The sequence below is a fragment of the Poecilia reticulata genome, chromosome 1 (genome assembly GCF_904066995.2).
Source record: "Poecilia reticulata chromosome 1, P_reticulata-male-v2, whole genome shotgun sequence".
NCBI lineage: Eukaryota > Metazoa > Chordata > Actinopteri > Cyprinodontiformes > Poeciliidae > Poecilia > Poecilia reticulata.
This window is the reverse complement of record NC_088830.1, coordinates 11,304,546-11,329,771: the sequence shown is the minus strand read 5'-3', so window position 1 is coordinate 11,329,771 and position 25,226 is coordinate 11,304,546. Positions and strand designations below refer to the sequence as shown.

The window sequence follows — 25,226 nt, the reverse complement described above, 5'->3', positions numbered from 1 at the left end:
TAAAGTTTAAGTTATTGTTAGAAAATAGTTTCTAAACTGTTAGAATTTACCAGAACACGTCGTATCCATGCAGATGTTATTGTTTTCCACATTAACTGTCTGATGCAGATTTTAGTTTTGTTTTCTTTAATGAAGAGTTTAACAACTTTTAAAACTAAAAATATGTTTAATGTTTTATTGGAAATCCATTATTTTCTTCACTGATACTCTTGTATTTATTTCTGGTTAACAATTTGATCAGACAACAGACATTTTGTACCCTGGTGAAAAATTAATATACTAAGTATGTTAAATAACATACTGCCAGGAAGTCATGTTTACAGATGGGACTTTGATAAGGGGAAATATGGGAGGAACTTCAGGTTGGGGAGAGTTAGAAAGGCTCTGTAGAGCTTGGCTTCACACTGGCAGCAGATAGGAATCAATCTGGAGGATGAGAAGGACTCTTCTGCTGCAGCTGGCCTCTCTGGCCTTTGCCTCCTGGGCTCTTCTGGCTGATGGAGCTAATTTGTAAGTAGACCTGTGTGTTTGGAGCACAATACAAATTTATAGAAATTAAAGCCTAAAGATGAAATGTATCTGTTTCTTTGAATATAAACCATTTATGAAACCAAATTAGAATATTTTGTATGGCTTTGTATATTTCTTGTATGATTATCTCAAATGTATTACTAATAGTTTGCAAACTTTTACTATATGGTTGTTTTTTTTGACCCTCTTGAACCTTTTTGCTTTACTTGCTGCCAAAATGTTGTCCTGCATTTCGTTCTGTTTGCATAGCCTTGGATCTTTATCAATGATTGATTTACTGAGTAGTCCAAATAACAGATCATTGCCATCTACTAAAAAAGTCATCTTAAAATATGAACAACCTAAACGTTTAATCAAAGGATCAATAGCAGGTCTCAACTTTACAGCCATCGGATGCCAACAGTTCCAGAGTTTGAATGTAAAATGTCATTTAAAAGTATTCATATTGTTTTATGGTCTGGTAAAAATTGACCCCTTGTTCCAGGTTTTGCTTCACAAAGAGTCTGGGCTCTCAGCTATTGAGATATAAGATATGAGGAGGCTTGGGCTCTTGAGGTTTTAAATTTTACCCCAGTGCTGACGTTTTCCTGCACCAATTCGACATTATGAAACTTATATAAAATTGTCTCCCCTTTAAACAGCCACCCTCCACTACAAAGAGAGATATGTAGAGCCAAACAAGGCAGTTGTTGATGCTAATTCAATATTTGGAAGTATGGCCAACATAGTGTGAACGGCTTCGTTCACTTCATTTGCTGCCATTCTAAAACAGCTCAAAGGTCAGAAAATCGACGTTGTCGTTCACTACTTCTCCTGTTGGCTGATTGGTCTGGCAGAAAAGCTGTTAGAGGGAATCGAGTGAGCAGGAGAAAACCCAGATTGTACTGCAGGCAAGATTTGAATTGAGCAGAGGAGCGCAGAAAGGCAACTTTTTCACATTCTGTTGTGTAACAACCCAAGTTTATTGGAATGTTATGTGACTAACACTCTGGAATGCAAAATTGTTAAGTAGAAATAAAAGGACAGGTGACTTTTTTGTAAATAAAAAATCTGAGAAGTGTGGTATGCGTATGTATTTGGTATAGGTATCTACCAAGACATCCATCTAAGCTAACATTTTATGTAAGGAGAGCATTAATCAAAAAGGCAGCCAAGATGCCTATGGTAATTATAGAAGATCTAAGATCCACTGCACAAATGGAAAAATCTCTTCACAGTCTAGTTTTAGCAGTGTGGACTATAAATGAAGTAGTGATGGATGATTACCATGATGAAAGCTATTATTTTAATAGAGCAATAAAATGTCCTGTTTGCAGTTTGTCCCAAACTGAAAGATGGAATTAGGGTGGAGTGTTACCAACAGTCGTTTAACAATAGCCGTTTCCCTAAGTGGCCATTGGCCAACAAAAGAATTCAGTTTTGAATGATCAAATGCATGTTTTTCTCTCTTGTGATCATCGCCATATAGTACTATCCTCATTTAAATGTATGTAAACCTAATCACTCTAAACCACAAATTAGCAGCATTTTGTTGGAATCTAGTTCTTTTTTTCAAAATACCCATCCATGTACCATATAATTTACCTGCAGCAAAGTGATGTCTGCCCCCAACCTGCTGCGAGTGGGAACAGCAGAAAACATCTTTGTGGAATGTCAGGACTGCACTGGAGGGGACATGGTGGTCAGCATCAGCGTGATGAACCATCCCACCAAAAACAAGGAGCTGACTAGGACATCCGTGACCCTCAACAGGGCGAATAACTACCAGGGGTTTGGAAAAGTAACTGTAAGTAAAACAGTCTTGCAATAACAGGATGGCTAACATGCCTGAAGTGCTTCTTATCAGTCTGCCTTCTCACTCTGGCTTCAGATACCAACAGCAGAATTCAGCAAGGATCCCACTATGAGGCAATATGTTTATCTTCAAGCCAATTTTCCAGACAAAACTCTGGAAAAAATTGTCCTGGTGTCTTTCCAGTCTGGGTACATCTTCATACAGACGGACAAGACGCTCTATACTCCCAACAGCAGGGGTAAGAAGGCGCTCTTTCAACCATGTTGGACAAAACAAAGCATATTTAGATGTTTGACTCGCATAAAATAATCTACTTGAGAGCTATGGTAATACATTTTATCTCTTGAGAAATAAAGCACAGCTGCAGAAATCATATGATCTGGGAAAAGTGTAAATATATAGCGTTTATCTAAATATATAGATGCAAGCAGTCCTATGTATATATATTTCCCATAGACATATATGAAATCTGCGCAACTTTGTTTTACTTGCCTTACCTGATTACTTGATTGGCTCAGACATCTCAATCTGCTGCAAATAATTAAAGCACAAGGACAAAGTATAAAGTAATTATTTAATTTTTAACCTGTAACAATGAACACACAGGGGAATTTATTCGCAAAAACTAGCCTACAAAAAATGAGGAGAGAAGGTAAATATAGAAAGTTAAAAGGAACAAAATGAAATTATTACTTAAATGAATCATTAAATGAATAAATATATAAATCATTTCTTTAATAGACACTTAATTTATTAAAGGTGCTATTTGTAACTTTAATTTATAAAAATCTGTTTTTTACATACATACAGAAAGTGCTCACATGTCGCGATAAAGAATAAATCAATTAATTGGATGATAAACAGACCTATCAACCTCATTTTAATTATCGACCTCATTTTAATTATCGTCTTTATCGTCTCTTCCGGCCTTTTTTCTTTCTGTTAATGACACTGAATGAACAAAGGCTCAACACCGGTGCTCTCCACTGACCCTCCCTTCCTCATTTGCTTAGTCTAATGTCCAGCGCACACGACATGAGTTGTGTGCGCATAATCTGCACTCATTTGGTTGAATGCAGTATTTATTTCCACTTTGGCTTTATGTTGTCTAGTTTTTATTCAAGTACGTTTTTTGTCAATGGAGACTGAGAATCCATTTTATTTTTGTTTTTGGTTGTTTTGTTTATTTAGTTTATCAGTTCCAGTGTTACGTGTTCTTTTGAAAATAAGGTGTATCTATCAGGAAATCGCAGTGCATTATTACGTCATTTCCATTAAATTAGTGTCAAAAGATCTTGAAACAATATTATTGTTTATCGCAATAATTTTTTATACAATTAACCGTCCATCAAAATTTGTTATCGTGACAGGCCTATTCACACTACCTATATGTACATAATGATGTGAGCTCCCAAAACCAGTTGAAGCAGTTCACAGTTCACAGTTCAAAGTTAATTCAGGAACTCGACTGCCTGCAGTCCTTCCTCTGATTGGTCATTTCCTATCTCTACTCTTTGTTTCTCTTTTCTTGGCTCAACCGATAGGATGAATGCTACTTTAAGCTTCAATGGTGTGATGGAGTGTTCCAGTATACATTTCTTTTTTAAATTAATTAGACTTATTCATGATTCTCATGAAGTCATTTAATTGACAGAGGTGCTGAAGTTCAGTCCTCGGGAGTTGCCGTCCTGCTTCTTTCTTGTCCAACACACCTGAATGGCTAAATTTACTCATCAGCAGGTCGTTCAGTTCTGCTAAGTTCTGCTGGCTGGCACTTCATTCCTCAACCAGACAGTTTTTAAATCGCAGCAGAAATAAAGAGTTAGTAAACTAAACAAACATTAGACTTGTTTACTAAACACTCAGACTAGCATACAGCCTTTTTTAAACAGAAAACTTACAGAAAAGGTGAAATCATAAATAAATGTGCTATTTGGAAAAGAAGATATATTTAAAACCTATGAGAAACTTACATCTTTCTGTCTCTATGCCAGTTTCTTTCAGGTTGTTTGCCTTGACTTCACAAATGGAGCCTGTGGGTAGAAATGATCAGAGCCAAAATCATACTGTGCTCATCGAGATTATGGTACTATGTTTTATTCTTTTCAGATGACAACGAGGACGACAATTAATATCCAGGATCAATCCACGTTTATTTTTCTTCATCCTAATTAGCAAATTATTTTCATATTCAGTTCAGGAAAAGGAGAATACTAAGATTAGCTAACATAAATAACTAGAGCAAATGAAGGATGTTATCAAAATGTAAATGGGCTAACTTTTAAAATCTGTCCATTGTATAAATTTACCTTAGACTCCTGAGGAAATCATCACATCTCTTGATGTAGTTGCTTTGAACTCTGGTATGTTCTCTGGACATTACCAACTTGGTGAGATTGCCAGGTGAGTACATTTACAATAACCATGAAACGTTTTTACCATATTAAATAAATAATACATTATTTACTCAAATAAATGTATTTGCTATAAAAGACTTGATCACGTTAGTTTGGCTAAAAGTTCCTTGGCCTACATAATGCAAATTTTCCTTGAGTATCTAAATTCTGGGCGTTGATCACAGTCATACAGGTTTTATTTCTTGAATAAAATATGCAAACTAAGCCACTTAACAAGGAACTAAATTTAGGAGATTAGCAAGAATGTAATTTTTCATTTTATTTGTATATTAATATTATTATTATTATTATTATTGACATTTTTGTGTTTTAATAAGCCTAGTTATTGAATTACACTGCACTAATTGGGCTGATTTATGTCTTTGAGAGAACAAAGCACAATAATCCAATCCTTTTCATAAGAATTAACTTCTGGACAGATTTCAGATTCACAGGATATTCAGAGCTTTTATTGACAATAATTTTTTCCCCCAGTTGATCAGAGATTTTTGACCCTGTGTGTGTTTGTGTCTTTCTCAGCCCTGGACTGTGGAAGATGGTGGCAAAGTTCGAAAGCAACCCACAGCAGAGATATTATGCTGAATTTGAAGTCAAAGAATATGGTAAACATTCATTTATGTAGCTTGTTTTCAAATCTATCCACCATTCGTTCTGTTGTTCACCTGCTGATAATAATACATTAAAAGATGTTTTCATTTTGCAGTACTTCCCAGTTTTGAGGTTAAGTTGTTGCCTGTGGTCCCTTTCTTCTACGTCGACAGTGAACAACTTACCATCAACATCAAAGCTGCGTATGACTTTTTATGATCCTCATAACTGAAATAAAAGCGGATTTGTTTGTCACTTTTGTTCTTAATTTGTCTATTCATTTGGTTGTAGATATCAATTTGGGAAAGAGGTTTATGGGACTGCTTATGTGATGTTTGGTATCATGGAAGACAACGTGAAGAGAAGCATCCCACACTCTCTCACGCGAGTCCCAGTGAGCTCTAGGACTATGTTTTATGTTAAAATTTAAAAAGTCAGGCTGAGCTAACTTGGGGTTGTTGGATCACAGGTTGTGAATGGTGAAGGGCAGGTCACACTGCAAAGGAATCAGATCACTCAGACCTTCCCAGGAATTTATCATCTTGTAGGAAAATCCATCTTTGTGTCTGCCACTGTGCTGACAGAGAGCGGTGAGTGACTGGGCTGCATGTTCAGTGTTTTATTACATTTTAAATAAATCATATTTATCAGTTGAACAAGCAGCAACATGAAAACAGAAGAGATAAAAGAAACAACACTGATATTTAGAAAAAAATATACTTTTTCTACCTCAGTGAAAAGTAATAAACAAATTACTTACATTATTTAGACAAAATAACTCAGACTGAAATAACCTTTTTGCCCCTGAAATAACACCTCTTCTTGATTTTATTGAACATCTTCTCCCTACTTAGATTACACAAGACTATTTTCTCAATTTGTTTTTGCAGATAATGAAATGGTGGAAGCAGAGCTGAGAGGCATCCAGATTGTCACGTCGCCCTACAAAATCACCTTAACAAGAACCCCCACATTTTTTAAACCAGGAATGTCCTTTGATGTTGTGGTACGGAACCAGACGTTGTTTTTCTTATTTCACCATTAAGATGTTAGTAACTAAGAGCTTTAAAATGTGTAATGTTTGTGTAAAGATCTTTTTTTATTATGTGCATGGTTACTTTATGTTGTGCAACAAGAAGTACATTATTGTTTGGCATATGCAATTATTAAGTTATTAATAAAATTATAAATGAAGTTGGGGCTGCAGCTGATGATCAGGAATCTTTAGTCAAACACATCAGTCGCTCAGGAAGGAAGGAATTCAACGCTACTGGACTATAAACACTGCACTCATACACCAGAATAAGTGAGAATTTATTAATGAAAATTAACCTTATAGTCAAAATATTCAGCCACCAGATTCCATAACTAAATTACTAATCATGCAGCTATCTGCTAGTCAAAGGATCAAATGATGAAACGAAATACTGAAAAATGACCTCAAGACTAATAATAGCCCTTCTGCTGGCATTCTTCTAATAGTAGATTGTCAGAGAAAGAGCAGCAACACAGAAGGATCACAACTCAACATGAACATATGAAGAGAAAAAAAGATAGGTGTGTGTGCAAAGACATAGGAGACAGGGACAACCTGTCCCACCCTGGAAGAAAAAGTCCAGACCCAAATTAGAGCAAAGGTTTTCTACAACAATAGGCATGTGATGAGATGTAGTTTCATTTTAGATAACTTGTGCCCAGCACTGTTCTAACTGCATGCAGCATAAACTAAACTATTAACATCATATTAATCCTAAAATGTTCAGAACCTGCCCTGCGACAGACTGACGACCTGTCCAGGGTGTACCCCGCCTCTCGCCCGGAACGTTAGCTGGAGATAGGCACCAGCAACCCTCCCGACCCCATTAAGGGACAAGGGTGCAAGAAAATGGATGGATGGATGGATGTTCAGAACCTGTCTAATTCATTTTTCTGCACTCAATGACAGGTTGAAGTAGTACATCCCAACGACAGTCCAGCAGAAAATGTCCCGGTGGTAGTAAGTCCTGGTGATGTGAGGGGAATCACAGCAGCCAATGGGAGGGCAAGAGTCACCATCAATATACCAGCAACGGATTCCAATCTGAGAATCACTGTAAGTTAGTTGGCGATGAATTACTGTAACTCTTAACTCAAAGACGAGGCAACAACAATTTGCTGAAATCGACTAAACATAACACTGATGAAATGTACGAGCCAATCCAATCACCGCAGGACATGTCCAAACATCAGGGCCCCTAACGCATCACAATGTGAAAAACATGTTTCCTGCCATTTTTTATTACACGTCAACAGTCAGGATTCTAGGATTGCAAATTGTTTAAGAATAATGTAAAAACTTATTTTGTCTTTGGAAAGGTACAGAGTTTGATTTGTATGCTTACACAGTGCATGTGTGAATGAAATTACAGGCAAAAACGGACAAAGATAATCTTTTACCATCAAGACAAGCAGCGACTGAGATGGAAGCGTTTGCTTATTTGTCCAGTAGCAAGAGCTACATCCACATAGGTAGGCAGTTTTCTCAAAGACGTCATGTTCAGGTCACCAGTCTCATTTATTACACCTTAACAATATTTGCAACTTTGTAACCTTGCAGCAATAGACACAGTTGAGGTAACAGTAGGACAGCTTCTGAAGATAAACCTCGTCCTCAATAACCTGCTGCTTGCAAAGGATATCACATACCTGGTGAGACATTTCTATTGCACTTGCCAGTGATGCGCACACAGAATTGCTACCTCCTCTTAATTGTGCTAGTTTCTCTGGACATATTTGATATCTACTAATATCCAATTATCTGCATCCCAGATCCTAAGCAGAGGCCACTTGCTGAAATATGAGCGCTACAGAAGTAGTGGCCAAACTCTGATTTCCCTAATTCTTCCCATCACCAAAGAGATGTTGCCCTCATTCCGCATCATAGCCTACTACCACCCAACCGATAATGAAGTGGTGTCGGACTCTGTTTGGGTGGATGTGAAAGACTCGTGCATGGGCTCGGTAAGACTCATTCCACTGACAATATGAGTCAAACCTGGACAAATCCTTGGTATGTAGATGTTTGGCATTATGAGGAAATATTTTGTGCTATTTTCTCCCCATGTAGTTGACCTTGGAGTCAAAGAGGCCGCTTCCGTCCTATGAGCCTCGCAGGATGTTCACTCTGAAAGTCACAGGAGATCCAGGGGCCACAGTGGGACTCGTCGCAGTTGATAAAGGCGTCTACGTCCTGAACAACAAGCACCGTCTCACCCAGAAAAAGGTACATACTACCGTATCTGAAAATCTAGAAATTGACTGTGTTTGTCTGGTTTTCTTTAACCATAAGTCTTTGGCTGGTTTATTTCTGCACCCTGCAGGTGTGGGACGAGGTAGAGCATCATGACATAGGCTGCACACCAGGTGGTGGGAGCAACAGTATGAATGTGTTCTTTGATGCTGGGCTGGTGTTTGAGTCAAGCACCGCTGCAGGAACCGCCTACAGACAAGGTGAGTTCACTTCACCTTGTAGTGAAGTTTGTATTTTTATTCTCGGTTCAACTAAATGAGGTTCTGCATACAATTCAAATACCTTCATGGAGTTGGGTTACAGTTAATGATATGAATCCTTAATTCTTATTTTAAAAATGTAAACAGTGATAATCATTATTATTTTTAGATGAAAACAATGTGATGTCATGTTTTTGATGGATTTTCATGTTGGCAGAAGGTTTAAACACAGTGACTACTATTTTTAATAATGAATGTCTTTTTTAAGGGTATTAAGTTGTTATTTATCTAAAAGATATTTTGTATTCAATTTCAGAGCTGAAATGCAAAACAACATCCAGACAGAAAAGAGACACAACAGCTTCCCTAAGTAAGAGGCACAGATTTAAACTAAAAAGAAATCCCTTTTAATATTGATACTTTTTTTACTAATACATCTACAGTTGATACCAGAAGTTTACATGAAAAGAAACAAAAACACACGCACCATTTCTGTCTTCACTGTTTGAGGTTAAATCAGACCAAACATATCTAATTTTAAATAAGACAGAATTACTTTTTATATATATGCTAGACGCACATAAATAATGTGAGAGAGTTTTATTCATTACTGTTTTCTAACCCAGAAGCTTACATACACCTCCTCGGTATATGTTAGTATTGCCTTCAAACTTTATGACCAGGGTCAAACATTTTTTGTTTTCTTCCACAAGCTTCTGACTATTGTTTCCTGCACACTGTCTCATTTCTCCTGACAGCTGCTGTCATGTTTATAAGCCACCTTGCTCACACACACCTTTTCAGATCTGTCCACTGTCTCTCCATAATAATGAGTTTAGGGCTGTGTGAAGACGACGCCAAAATATTGATTTTAATGTCCTTAAGTCACTTTGTAACTACTTAGGCTGGACGTTTATGGTCATTGTCCATTTAAAAGACCCATTTGTGCAGAACTTTAGCTTCCGTTTGATAAGTAAAGTCTGAAAAGAGTTTAGTCTCATTTATTGAATATAAATACTTATAAATAAATGCCATCACCATAATCTTTAGCTCCTTCACCAATACTGTGTGAAATTCAAGACAGACTCCAAAATCCCAATTTTACTTCCAGTGATAATAGGAGAATTATGTTGATGAAATTAAAATATTAACTGTAAAATGGAGCATTATCCAAATTTTTTTCCCAGATTTTTTCAAATCTTGGGAACAATTCTTTCACTTATCCAAGTGTTCAAACACCTATTGGTAAATATACATATTGACTGTCAGGTCAACATGATAGATATGTTGGAAAGGACTATATAACATAGATAATGATTCATTAAAATATACTATCATTTATAGATTACAGGCATTGACTAGTGTGTGCGCACGCTTGGGACATCTTGTTAGTCAGAGAAACACAGTGAACACAGTGATGGTGTCATACACCATCTCCATCCAAAATGACCCCACAATGAAAGGCTTGTTGTGATTAATACTGCAGTGCTGGATATTTTTATAACTAAAGAAACACAAACCATGCTATGTACTTAGGTGAATCAGATGACAGCTACATGGACACCTATGAAATTGTTTCTCGAACCATATTCCCTGAAAGTTGGCTGTGGATCGACATCCAACTTCCTGTTTGCCCAGCAGGAAATCCTAATTGGTGAGTCATTTGATGAAATTGAAATAATCTACCACAGTAAAAGAATAAAACACTGGACATTTAATTTGCTAAACTAATAATCTCTAATTATATTTTTAACATTGCCTTTGTTTTTGTGTGTGTGCGTTTCAGTGAATCCACATCATTGGAGAGAAATATCTTTCTACATGACTCAATGACAACCTGGCAGTTCACCGGCATCAGTCTCTCAAGGACACTTGGTGAGGAGTCGTCTGTGTTTTCCTACTATCTCAATTTCAGCACCTCTTATTTCTTGTCTCATTTCTTCTTTGCCTTCACTCACCCTAAAGGTCTCTGTGTTGGCGAGCCATTGGAGGTTATTGTTCGCAAGGAATTTTTCATTGATCTCCAACTCCCTTATTCAGCCGTCCGAGGGGAGCAGCTTGAAATTAAAGCGATCCTTCATAACTACAGCCCAGACCTTATTACTGTAAGTCATAAAGGAGAGAGATGAAAAAATCTGTGAAACTGTCAAAGATTAAGAAAAAGATAAGAATAGCAGCACTAAAGTGGCATAATTCACATTTATCTTTGTTTACCTGACTTTTTTACATCTGACGTGGACCAGAACTCAAGATCAAAAAAATCATCGGCAGTTAAGATTATTCCCCCAAAATAAAATGTAGAATATTCCTGGAAATTGAGGAAAAACTGTAACAGTTTGACAATGAACAATATTATTCTCTACTATTCAATAAATAACAGCAATTTTATGTAAATATTTGAAACACCTTTTTAGATTTCCATACGCTTGTGATGTCAATATCTTTCTCTGTCTTTATAATATTTTTAAGGTTCGTGTGGATCTGATTGAGGAAGAGAACGTGTGCAGCGTAGCCTCCAAGCGTGGGAAGTACCGGCAGGAGGTCAGAGTTGGAGCCCGAACTACACGATCTGTTCCATTCATCATTATTCCAATAAAGGAAGGAGAGCGTAGCATCGAGGTCAAGGCAGCTGTCAAGGACTCATTCCTTAATGACGGAGTTATGAAGATGCTGCGCGTTGTGGTAAGAGTGACAAAGGGTTTGTTTGTTTTGTGCAACAATGGGTCTGGTTTTCTGTGACGGATTGAGCAGTCAAAGGAAAGCCAGGCACAGGTTTAAATTAAAAAAGAATTGTTTTTTATTTAACCCAAAACACAGACTTTGGTAAATAATGAAAAAAAATTACAAAGCTGGGCCCATAAAAGAAGTCAAAGTAACAGACTTCAACTCAGACTAACTCAAACAAACAGACATAAATGAGACAAAGGGGAAAGTTAAATACTGGCTGATCAGGCCACATAGAAGACACAAATGGGGGAACACACAAAAACCTAAGCTAACATAGAATTGATGATGAGTAGTAGTATGAACCAATTTGCAGTCTCAGCAGGCTTGCTCCACCCTTTCTCCACCTCTTTGTTCTCCTGAAGGACTAGAGCAGCCGGCACTGAGGCAGCTCAAAGAACAAACAAAGGTTAAATCAAGCAGAATGTAACAGTGTAAACTAAAATGTGCGCACTTATTCTAGAATACAGTGATATGATGTGTTGCCTTCTAAACAAAACCCAGTTATTCTGTAAATTAAATCCTAGACTTAAAGAAACCCAAATATAAATATGGTGAGACTGAACTTTATTGTGTGTGGTGTGATTGAATCCATCCATCCATTTTCTTTACACCTTTGTCCCTTAGTGGGGTCGGTAGGTGCTGGTGCCTATCTCCAGCTAACGTTTCGGGCAAGAGGCGGGGTACACCCTGGACAGGTCGCCAGTCTGTCACGGGGCAACACAGAGACGCACAGGACAAACAACCAAGCACACACACTCACACCTAGGGGCAATTTAGACAGACCAATTAACCTGTTGGTAACCTGTTTTGGACTGTGGGAGGAAACCAGAGTACCCAGAGAAAACCCACGCATGCACAGGGAGAACATGCAAACTCCATGCAGAAAGACCGGGGCCAGGAATCTAACCCAGAACCTTCTTGCAATCACACAGGCAGCCCTGTGTGATTGAATGTTACCACATTTGTGTGTGGCTGACAAAACACTCAGAATTCTGACTTTAATCTCAAAAATAATAATTCTGACTTTAATCTCAGAATTCTGAAGTCAGAATTATTATTTTGAGATTAAAGTCAGAACTTTAAAAAAAATTTTCCAGTGGCCCCAATCCTCTTCTGTGTACCTATTAAGACAAATAGAAAAAGTTTCATGCAGAAAAAAAACATTTTTAAGACTTTAAAACAGGTCAGTTTGACCGGCAACATAAGAGGAGGGTTAAACAATTTATTTTCTGAAAAGAAATTACAATGTCTTGTATCTTGAACAAATATTTTTGACCTCAATGCTGCATATATTTATGTAAAGATATGAAATAGAATTTTTATTGTGGATTTCACAGATTCAGTTATGTTCAGCTTACTTCATTACAGAAAAAAATTTCTCAATGTGGCAATAATTAACAACTCTCTGAACCAAATGTATGTCCCATCATATTTTAAAACAGCAAAAGTAACCCCTGTATTAAAGAAATCTAATCTTGATTTTGGCTTGATTCTCCGATTTCTGTCCCATCGCTGAGCTGCTTGCAAAAGTTGTAGAAACACTATTCAGATCCTGGTTATGCAAGTTACAGAGCTGATCCCTTTTCAGTCTGGCTTTCTGAAACGGCCTCCTACTGAAACAGCTTTAGTAAAAGTCTACAGCGATCAGTTAATGACTGCTGTTGGTCCTATTAGAGCTCAGTGCCGCCTTTGAAACCATCGACAACATAGCCTTGTTAAACCGGCTGAAAGTTCTTGGTGGTATTTCTAGCTCAGACTGACTCACGTTCATACCTTTCTTACTTTAACTTTTTGGTTTCAAACACCAGTAAGAAAGAAATTTTCATTACAACTCGCAGTCGCCTACATCCTAAAATCAGTCAGACAATTGCCTCTTACTGCCCAGTAACAAAATCACAGCCTATGCTGACTCACAGACAACCCATTCTGCAGGACATTAGTTGCAAAAAGGACTTATTTACTTCATTGTCCATTTGCACCTTGCATATAGGACTCTCTTTCTATTTATGTCCATCCATCCATCCATCCATTTTCTTCCGCTTATCCGGGGTCGGGTCGCGGGGGCAGCAGCTTCAGAAGGGAGGCCCAGACTTCCCTCTCCCCAGCCACTTCTTCCAGCTCCTCCGGGGGAATCCCAAGGCGTTCCCAGGCCAGCCGAGAGACATAGTCCCTCCAGCGTGTCCTGGGTCTTCCCCGAGGCCTCCTCCCGGTGGGACGTGCCCGGAACACCTCACCAGGGAGGCGTCCAGGAGGCATCCTTACCAGATGCCCGAGCCACCTCAACTGGCTCCTCTCGACGTGGAGGAGCAGCGGCTCTACTCTGAGTCCCTCCCGGATGACCGAGCTTCTCACCCTATCTCTAAGGGAGAGCCCAGCCACCCTGCGGAGGAAACCCATTTCGGCCGCTTGTACCCGTGATCTCGTTCTTTCGGTCATGACCCAAAGCTCATGACCATAGATGAGGGTGGGAACGTAGATAGACCGGTAAATCGAGAGCTTCGCTTTTTGGCTCAGCTCTCTCTTCACCACGACGGACCGGTACAGCGCCCGCTTCACAGTAGACGCTGCCCCAATCCGCCTGTCGATCTCCCGCTCCCTTCTTCCCTCATTCGTGAACAAGATCCCCAGATACTTAAACTCCTCCACTTGAGGCAGGACGACCCCCCTGACCCGGAGAAGGCACTCTACCCTTTTCCGGCTCAAGACCATGGCCTCGGATTTGGAGGCACTGAGCCTCATCCCGGCCGCTTCACACTCGGCTGCGAACCGCTCCAGTGAGAGCTGCAGATCACGTTCCGATGAAGCCAACAGGACCACATCATCCGCAAAAAGCAGAGATGCGATCCTAAGGCCACCAAAACGGATCCCCTCAACACCTCGGCTGCGCCTAGAAATTCTGTCCATAAAAGTAATGAACAGAATCGGTGACAAAGGGCAGCCTTGGCGGAGTCCAACTCTCACCGGAAACGAGCCCGACTTACTGCCGGCAATGCGGACCAGACTCTGACACCGGTCATACAGGGACCTGACAGCCCGTATCAAAGGGCCCGGTACCCCATACTCCCGGAGTACCCCCCACAGGGCCCCCCGAGGGACACGGTCGAACGCCTTCTCCAAGTCCACAAAACACATGTAGACTGGTTGGGCGAACTCCCATGCACCCTCCAGGACCCTGCTGAAGGCGTAGAGCTGGTCCAGTGTTCCACGACCAGGAACACTGGACCAGCTCTATTTATGTATTTTATCTTATATTTATTGAATGTATGCTCTAATTGCCACAATTAATTACCACCCCTGGGGATAAATAATTGAATTGAACTGAATAAAAAAGTGACACACACTACAATAAGTTATTCAGCCATTCGCACACTGAGCTACTGGATTGTAGCCACAGCTGCCAAGGGGCCGACTGACAGAGGACACAATGACAGAGGAGGAAGGAGCAGGGATCAACCCACCGATTGTGGAACAAACTCCTGCCACCTTCACCACCATCATCACGCAGTAGTAACTTATGTGTATTAAAAAACGGGCAGGCATGTTTGGATTTACTTAGATGTCATACATTTTAGAGTTTTAGATTTTTTTTTTAATTGCATGTTTTTGCTTTGACCTACCAGAATCATTGAATATACATTTATTGTTAATGTTTGTTCAAACTTTCCTTTTACAGCCTGAAGGTGTACTGACCAAAGTAGTTCAGAGTGTAACTTTAAATCCAGCTGTAAAAGGTCAAGGTATGTTTTTACATCATCAAGGCAAGATTTCAGTGATATACAGTTTTTGTTATTTTTTCTAACTAAGTCAATTGTTCTTTTCTACTTTCAGGTGGAGTACAAGTTGAAACCCTGAACAGTAATATTTCCTGGAAAGATTTGGCACCAAACGCACCAACCAGCACATATGTTTCTGTGACTGGTGAGAGATGTTGTTACACCCACACGAATTATGCAAACAAAGCTGTTTGACAATCAACTATGAATTGATCTGGATTTCTTCCACCTTTCTGGAAGTTGGAATTAGAGCTGTTGTAAACGATTATTTTAGTAATCGAGTAATCTATAGATTTTTCTTACGATTAATCGAGTAATCGGATAAAAACAATTATGAAATAAAATATTGGTAAATCTTCCATAACACCAGTGTTACTATCGGATATCAACATCAGTCTATTTGTTCCACATTTGAGCTTCCCTACCAGTTACTATTTTGTAGACCGTGGGAGCAATACGGGATATTTACCGCTCCTCCGTTCAGAAACTCATCTACCAGCCATGTTCCGCCTCCCATTTGTTCAGACCGGGCTGATATAAGTTTATTGTGCGGTTCGTCGGTAAAGCTGCTCTTACCCTGTAAGCATCAACCCTCAGCCGCCCGCCGTGTTCAGTCTCTCCGCTCACCTGTATAAATCCTCCTCAGCTTCTTCCCGCCGTTCAACCAGCAGCTCCGGAGCAGAAAAGCTGCCGAACTCCCGGCATCACGCCGGTCATTTTAAGGATGTTTATTGGTCCCACAAAAACGATGAAAACCCGGAATTATCACCAATCGGTAAAATCCCCGCGGGCCGAACTTGAAGATTGGACGTTATGCCGCTAACACGTAGCTTCCGTCAACAACTCAGAGGCGGAAGTCAGAGCTCCACTCAACGCAAATAATGTTCCGGCTGAAACACGGTGCGCTACATGATAAAACATAAATTAACGAAGCTTCGAGACAGGTCAATTTTCCTCGAGGAATTTTAATAATCGAGGTACTCGAATCACTCGAGGAATCGTTTCAGCCCTAGTTGGAATATTAAAATTTTTCATCTATTCGTACATTTACTGATTTTATTTTGTGTGTGCAGGCAGAGAACAGGATTCTGGACTTGTGGAGAATCCCATCAGTGGCAGATCTATGGGTAATCTGTTCTACCAGCCCGGAGGTGAGGGTGAGGGGAACATGATCCTCATGACTCTGCCAGTCATTGCAACCATATATTTGGACAAAACCAATCAGTGGGAGGCTGTTGGTTTGAACAAACGTAATGAGGCTCTTCGGCACATAAAAACTGGTAAAGTCATTTAGATGTAAAGAGAAATGGATTTCCTTTAAAATAATAAATTTTCTTATTGTTGACTAAATGAATGCAAGGTTATTTGTGAATAAAATAACAATTTACTATCTGTTTAGGATACAACAACGAGCTAGCGTTTCGTAAAGGCGATGGCTCATTTTCTGTGTTTGCTAGTCGTGGAAGTAGCACCTGGTAAGGCATTCAAGGTTCAATTATATATTTTGGAGACAATACCTCACATCTTAGTATTTGTTCTATGTGCAGTTTGATTAACTAAATTATTAATGTTTTTTCTCCCCCATAAGGCTGACAGCATATGTTGCCAAGGTGTTTTCTTTAGCTTACAACTTGATAGCAGTGCAAAATGATCACATTTGTGGTGCAGTGAAGTATCTGATCCTCAACGCTCAGCAACCTAATGGCATGTTTAGAGAAGTTGGAAACGTGATCCATGGAGAGATGCAGGTTAGTGCACCACTACATAGACTATATCCTGAAAGGACTGTTTATTTCTACTAACATAGTGGCACATATTTAAGGAAATTGCATCTGTGAGTGGAACAACATAGTGAAAAATGTGAGTTGGGTCCATCAAAGCATTCCCAAATCATCTTTTTTTTCATGGCAAAGAAAGGAGTGGAGAAGATGGATTAGCTTGTCGTCAGGATCTTAGTTTCACAGAAAATTTTGGATCAGTTTGGGTGCCATTAATGCCAGAGTGACCAGCGTAACCAAACTGACTTATTTGTAACAAAGGCTGATTTCTGTTGCTGCTCTCACAGCAGTGTGTGACCAAACTGTTGACCAGCCTGAGTCAAAAGTTGCATGATGAAGGTCTTTGTTAGTTAAATGATCAAATTGCTACATTTTTTTATGTCTTTTTCTAAAAGTCATACGACTCAGTAAATGACAAGGAACCAGAGTCAACAGCAGAATAAGCTGCTTAGCACTGGCAGGGAAGATATTTCATGTTTTAATGGGCTCAGCATTGGCTCTGCTGTACAACATGCAGCATCTAAAGCTAAATAAACAGTATGTATTTTTTACAGTATTTACATTTGTTGTAAAGAAGCATTGTTGCAAAAAAATCTACCAAACACAAATGCCTTTACCTCTTGTGCCATGTTTATTTTCACTATTAAAATATCATCTGCTATGAAACTGAGAATTCATTAATGAAACAAAACCCAGTGTTTCATTTATTTGAACCATCATGATGAATATTTTACCTGACATGTTGGTGTTTGCATTTGTACTTATTCAGGGTGATGTGCTTGGCACAGACTCAGATGCCTCCATGACGGCCTTCTGCCTGATTGCCCTGCAGGAATCACGCACAATATGTGAAGTAACAGTACATGTGAGTACCTCGATTCCATCACACTGTGTTTTTAACTTGTTTATTTAGTTCAAAACTGTTTGTACTAAAGGTTTGTCAAAACAATGAACGTGAAAAAACAACTCTGACAATGAACAGAAGCGAATATTAAAGGTTTATGTCTTCACAATGATCTTTCTCGATGACTTCCCAACAAACCATTACATTTCCATGTTCTCCTTTTCATTTCCCTAGAGTCTTCCATCCAGTATATCAAGAGCTGTCACCTACCTTGAGGGACGTCTCCCCAACCTCGTCAACTCTTATGCCGTCGCCATTACATCATACGCTCTGGCCAATGAAAACAAACTTAACCGGGAAATCCTCTACAAGTTTGCTTCTCCTGGTATTTGCACTACCCAAAAAAAATCTAAATAAGTTGCACACACATATGTATGTATGCATGCATGCTGCGTCTTAGGGCCTGGGGCCCATAGGTAGAAGTGCTGTTTTGAGGGTTAGGTTTAGGACTAAGGTGTGAATTGAGTTTAAATTATGGTTAGGCTTAGGATAAATGAATGAAAAATAAATGGAAGTCAAGGTGACGACTTTGTGAAGATAGGAAGACATGCGTATGTGTGTGTTTGGGTCAGGGCCGGCCCAAGGCACAAGAAAACTAAGCGGGTGCTTTTTTTTTTTTTTTTTTTTTTTTTACGATAATATATATTTGATCATGTAGAAATAATTTATACAGGCAAAATGAAAAAAATAATTGCTCTTGATTCTCGTTGGCCCTATATATTTTTGAAGGTTTTTTTGCTTGATAACGTTGGATGACAATAATTAAAAGTTTGCGATGTTTGACATCGCAAACTAGCAAAATGTTTTTATATCAGGCTGCATGGCTAAATCATTAATGTACCAATGAGCTGTTCTACGCTGTAGTTAGCAATATGTTTGCTGCAGAGCATGATAATTTATGTGACTAAAGCAAACATTATTTTTAAATCAACTCATAAGTTACATTAATTATAAGAGGCTTGGGTCGGCCCTGGTTTGGGTGGTTAGGGCTGTCTGGGTTGTAGAATTGTAATTTATTAAGTATGTCAGAAATATTTCAAAACATTTCAAAATGTTTCTGTTTTTCAGAGTTGAACCACTGGCCTATATCTGGAAAACAGACATTCACACAAGAGGCGACAGGTTATGCTCTCTTGGCTCTGGTCAGAGCTCAGGTGAGAAATTGTTCCATAAATATAGAGTTATGGTGATTTTATTATTATTATATTGAAACGCAAAAAAATTTAACATCAACTGGAGCAGCCCTGTTTTATAACATGAAAACAGTGTTGTTTTAATGTTTTTTGGGGTTTTTTTTAAATTAATGAATAGCTTTTTATGTGGGATTTTGCAGGCAATATCTTTTCGCTGGTGGATAGCAGTGAGAGCCATTTCAGTTTGGATATTTAATGGCAAATTAGGGAAAATAATGCTTAAACTAGAGCATATTCCAAATAAATTTCTGAAATCTATAATAACCTAAAATTGGTAACATTTTAATCACGTTGAGGGAGCCTTGTACCAAGATGCTGTACTTAAGCTTATAACATCTGTGCATTGAACCCAAATGTTTTCATTGAAATGAGACATCACATGCATTTCAGGGAAAAGCTGCATCTGTGTGTTTATTCATGAAAATCAGAGCAAATAAGTCATTTGACATTTGTGCTACTGGTTGGGGACAAAATAATTTTCAGAATTATTTAATATAATTTTATCACTTTAAAAACATTAAGAACACAAAACATGTTATGATTTTTGTTATGAATACCATTACTAATGTCAGTCCTCAATATACATAGCAGCTATTAATACATTTTCTGAGATTTTTATTTCTTTAGGTCTTAAAATCTGTTTTTTCATTTGGTTTGCTTAAAAAAATTGCTACTTTTACAGTACATAAATAAATTAAACGAAATGAAAACAAAACCAAACATAGGAAAAAAATTGCAATCGCAATGTTTTTAGAAAGTGTATTTTAATTGGGAGTCAACAGAACAAACATTTCCCATTGGACACAGATTGCTGTATGTAGTTTGAAATGCATCTGACAAAAATCAATGAGAAAATTAAAGGAAAATGAAAATTCCCTTGAAAAATAAAATAAATAAATTAAACAGCCAGAAGCATAATGTCTGGATCTGGGAAGGTTAACTAAAGTAACATTAAAAATGAGAATATATTTTTCTGCATTACTTTTTCATCCTGTTATTGTGGGTGAAGGGAGAACTGATTGTATTACCAGGACTAGGGAAGCATTACTTCTGCATGAATTTAGCACAGACTGCTTAGTGAATTCAGTATGGAAAAAGCAAGTAAGTGGGGAAAGAAGGCATTGAAATTACGCAGCATATATATAGAGAAAGAACTGCTAGTTTTGTAATTTTTTTTTTCATTATAGCACTTTGACGATGCACGGCCTATTGTTAGATGGTTTAACCAACAACAGTTTGTGGGTGGAGGCTACGGATCAACCCAGGTAACTCATAACTTTTCTTCTTGCAACCTTCTAGTTGTTAGAAAAATATAATTTGTTAGTTAAACTGGAATTTTTCTTAATTCTTCTCATTTGTAATTTTTCTGTCTTCCCAGGCCACTATTATCGTGTACCAGGCCGTGGCAGAGTACTGGACCAAAGCTAAAGAACCAGAATATGATCTAAATGTTAGCATCTTGTTGCCGGGCAGATCAAGGCCTGTCAAGTTCAACTTTAACAGAGGAAATTACTTTGTCACAAGAACATCTAAAGTGAGATCACAACCTTCCTTCACATTTACAACATTTAAACTTTTTTATGATTTGCTTTTTCCAAAATTACAAGTTAAAATCTTGACAGGTTCCTTACATCAACCAGGATGTTAAAGTTACTTCTTCAGGAATTGGAGAAGCAACAGTGACAGTAAGTAACTTTGTGTTATACTCCATGCAAGTACTAATATATTTTTTAGCAGTGTATGAACTGTGAACCATGAACATTAAGCAAAAGCTTTCAGACAGAAAGTGTAAAAATAAAGCAATATACCTTTCAGCCTAATTCTATTCTCTCTGCATATTCCATCATATAAAATGTAATCAAATGAGACCTTCTCTTTTCATGTATCAAGGATTTTATGAAATACAGCTACCTCTGGTTTGATTAATTTTGTTGATTACTTTTTACAAAATAATTCTGAGCTTTAAAATTTTGTTTGAATTCCATCTTTTAAAGGTTTTTCAGAATATCTGTTTTTCATCTCAGGTACTTTTGATGTGGAAAATCTGAACTTGTATGCATGTATGCTATGCACTGTTCTTATTCTAATGAATAATATGGAAATCTCTGTTCTTTAGAAACAGGGAACAGTTGTTAGTTGCTCTAGTGTTGTTCCAACAGGGTCACACTGATCCTTTGTGCGCATTTACAAAGGATTTTGAGCGTTGCGCTAAAACCGTGTGATGGTTAATTGATATCTGAAGAGGACATAGTGCAGCCTAAATTAATCCCCTGCAGTCTGTTTACTGTTTGCCATGTTAAAATTATTGTTTAGATTCTAAATCTCATTGCAAATCAATTGCATTTTGGAAAATAGTTGCATTTTTGTCATTGGTTATTTTGCATGTGAGGCACATTTAGACAGATCACGTCTTGTTCTAACGTTACAACACAATAATTTTACTCTCAATGTCAGATGGTGTCGGTGTATTACACCATTCCTAAAGAAAAGGAAAGTGATTGCCAGAAGTTCAATCTCTCTGTGCAACTAATCCCAGGTAATTTTTAGACATTGTTTTGTTTTGCAACATCTTGCCATTTTATCTCTTCTTGTGATTTGCTCAAAAAGATTGTGCATATTTCATTCATAGTTTCTTCAGGAATATCAGATGAGGATAGGAAGACATACAAACTTAAGATAGATGTTTTGTGAGTATTGTTCACACTTCAACTTTTGTTAAAAAGAATTACCTGAAATGACATAAGCTGCTCTGTGTGTTCCACATACAGGTATAAGGACAGGAATCGAGACGCAACCATGTCAATCTTGGACATCGGCCTTCTAACCGGCTTCACTGTTGACACGCAGGATCTGAACTTGGTGACAGATTGAGAAAAATGAACATAGAAGAGTTTTAACATTCAGTGTTGGACGTTTTTGATATTCCGAGGTGTTTTAAAGTTTATTAGATGATTGAGGCCACATGTTTATTTGTTTGTGCAGCTGTCTACAGGACCTGACCGCACCATTGCAAGGTATGAGATGAACACAGTTCTGTCTGAAAGAGGCTCACTCATCATCTATCTGGACAAGGTAATAATTCACCTTTCTTTTGAGCTTTTTCCTCATTTGTTAGTTGCTCCGTCATAAATGTAAATCTCTTACCAGGTTTCACACACACAACCAGAGGAGATCAGCTTTAGGATCCATCAGACATTAAAAGTTGGCGTCTTACAGCCAGCAGCCGTGTCTGTGTATGAGTACTATGAGCGTAAGTTTTAGCGGGATGGGCTTCAAGACTGTTTTGTGTGAAACAGCTTTCATTCCATTTCACATATGTATTAATGACTAATAGACTTTTATTAGACATTTCTTCATGTCTAATAGCGCCTTAACAAATAGAGAGCAGTTGTTTAAAATATTTTTAGAAAGCAAAAAATATATAATATAATGGACCAAATAAAGTACCTAGTATTTTTATTTTAGATCTTTTAATAGGCTTTGAGATATTAAAATAACTTTATTTCTCATTTTAGAAGCACCATGTGTGAAATTTTACCATCCAAAGACGCTGAATTTAAAGATCTGTATAGGTTATGAATGCATCTGTGTTGAAGGTAAGAAAAAAAACTGAGTCCAATTGTCTTAATTTGAATGACAAATTAAACATTTGCTTTTCTGCATTCCAATTTCTCCAAATCAATTAAGTTATGTAATAATATACAAATGAGACTTAAGACTGCAATGAAATTCAGTGAGAGACTGAACATAATCTGCAAGATGACCAGTATATGTACACAAATAAAGTCCCTTTCTAGAGATTAAGCTAATGAATTAGACTATTGTTCAAATGTTGATGTTTTTCAGTAACTCAATTCATTAAGTGAAACCCAATATGTAGATTAATGACACAGACTGACAAAATTTAACAAAGGATGTTAAATACTTTGTTTTTGTCTTTTATAATATTTTTTTCTCTTGCAGCTAATGGAAACAGGACATTTAGGATTAGAATATTACATCAGACCAACAAAAATTTTTACAAACAGAATTGTGGGCTGAATGAAAAAAAATGCTGTCTCTGTTCTACATCTAGCAACAATCTCCAATGGATCAATGATTAAGTTTCCAAGACATTTTTTTATTTCAAGTAAAAGAGCCATGCTAAAATCACCCTGCATCTCTTATAATGTTTCAGAGAGATGCAACATGCAGAAGCGCTACAGAAACAGCACTGATGAGCGCATAGCTAAGATTTGTGAGAACACAGGGACCAGCAAAATAGATTTTGGTAAGAAACAGCAAGTGGGCTGGAAGTAGACAAAATTCCTACCCAACCAAAATACAGCAAGTTTGATTATTCATAACTACCACATTGTCTGCACACAGCATTCAAAGCTACGGTGGAAGGGACTGATTTTGAGTCGTTTGCAGACTTTTACATAATGCGCATTGTCATGGTTATTAAAGAAGGTGGGTACCTATATTTTCAAAACTTTAAATAATTCCTAGATGGAAGTGGAGACAGTCGCATAAAATATTTATAGACACTGTATCTGATTATGTCTTTTGTTAAACTTGCTTTTGTGTTGTAAGGAGATGTAGCTCGTTAGTGTAAAAACCTAATTTAAATGTTACTGTAGTGCAGTGCCATCTGTTATTGTGATTACTTTCATTCTTCTGTACCTCCTACTAACACTGTATCCAAGTGTTTTTGCTTGTATACAGAGGTTTAAAAGGCATAAAGGGTAGATTAGCTATTGAGTCACAGTGAAAAAGCAGCACATTTCACTTACAGTAATACCATATTGTCTAAAAATGTGTTTTTTTTCTTTCTCCTTTTTTTGTTCTCATCTGCTTTTGAACCACAGGACCGATTGATGCAGATGCTGTTGGTAAACTGCGCACATTTTTCAGTCGTCAGTACTGCAGAGAAGCATTAAATCTGGAAAAAGGCAAAACCTACCTGATCATGGGATCATCCAATGACATTCTCAGAGACAACCAGAAGCAAATGTGGGTTTATGGACATTAGGAGATAGTCCTTTATAAACATCCTCTAATTTGCAGCCACTCATAAGTCATTGCAAGTTTATTCATATTTGTACCAGCAATTTACAGAGAGCTGGGCAACTCACCATTCCACGTATTTCTGTTCTTGTCCCTGTTTAGATTTCAGTATTTGCTCGGGGAGAGGACCTGGATCGAGTACTGGCCCTCAGAAGCAGAGTGCCGTCTTAATGACTACCAACCTACCTGCCTTGGCATAGAGGAGATGGTCGATCTGTACTCCACTTTTGCATGTCAGCAGTAACTGAACTCAAGGAAATAACCATCCAATTTTAAATATGCTTCATTTTGCAGTTTTTTAACATCTGCTGACAGTATTATTAAAAATCTCTTGGGTGTCTCATCTTTAATTATTGTCTGGAATTGAAACTGTTTTCCCCATCTTTCTCTGTTTCAGCTCTCATTATATACATAAATTCTTCTTTACTACCTTAAATACCTTCTTTAAATATTTGTGGGTCACAGTCAGGTGATGTGAAGATATTAGTAGAAATAGTTGTCTAAAAGTATGAAAGAACATGTCATGTCACTGGGTGCTCTGGAAATTAAACAGATCCTATAGTGATTCAGACACATAGTCTGTTTTAGCAATTTAAATCCACTCAGAATAAACATGTTACAATTCACTTTGCTACAATGCTTTGTTAGGGTCTTGGTGTATTTACTGAGTCTGCCAGCTGTATCGATCTACCAAAATAGCTATGACTCGCTAAGCCACTGGATTTTACAACCTGCTGAGTCACAAAATCAAATGTTGAGGGTACTGGTGCAGCTCACACATTAATATCCTTTTTACTACTGGAAAGGGAGTTTTTACCGATAACTTCACAGAATTCAAATGGACCATTTAATATAAACAGCACAGTGTTTCCCAACCCTGAACCAGATGAGTTATGCTCAGCAAAACTTTGTTAATCAGCCATCAATTGAAATTTGGCGTGCTGAAGCTGGGCCACTGTGGCTCCGAGACGAGGCTTGGGAA

At 37.9% G+C, this 25,226-nt stretch overlaps 1 protein-coding gene across 1 annotated transcript; it reads left to right on the top strand.

Annotated features, from left to right (window-relative positions):
- Positions 1 to 412: 412 nt before the first annotated feature.
- On the top strand, positions 413 to 24,506 carry LOC103476323 (complement C3-like). The gene is given in 42 exon segments (XM_008428979.3): positions 413 to 510; positions 2,122 to 2,317; positions 2,402 to 2,564; positions 4,321 to 4,412; positions 4,641 to 4,729; positions 5,263 to 5,345; positions 5,447 to 5,534; positions 5,623 to 5,725; positions 5,801 to 5,921; positions 6,222 to 6,337; positions 7,277 to 7,423; positions 7,740 to 7,839; positions 7,928 to 8,019; positions 8,140 to 8,331; positions 8,438 to 8,593; positions 8,691 to 8,820; positions 9,137 to 9,190; positions 10,357 to 10,474; positions 10,607 to 10,695; positions 10,786 to 10,925; positions 11,290 to 11,502; positions 15,221 to 15,284; positions 15,376 to 15,465; positions 16,394 to 16,600; positions 16,720 to 16,795; positions 16,909 to 17,068; positions 17,868 to 17,963; positions 18,177 to 18,327; positions 19,071 to 19,156; positions 20,383 to 20,460; positions 20,574 to 20,729; positions 20,818 to 20,880; positions 21,650 to 21,731; positions 21,825 to 21,882; positions 21,964 to 22,054; positions 22,178 to 22,267; positions 22,343 to 22,445; positions 22,711 to 22,791; positions 23,373 to 23,465; positions 23,564 to 23,647; positions 24,046 to 24,190; positions 24,347 to 24,506. Coding segments are annotated over 42 exon segments (4,773 nt in total). The 5' UTR covers positions 413 to 433.
- Positions 24,507 to 25,226: the final 720 nt, after the last annotated feature.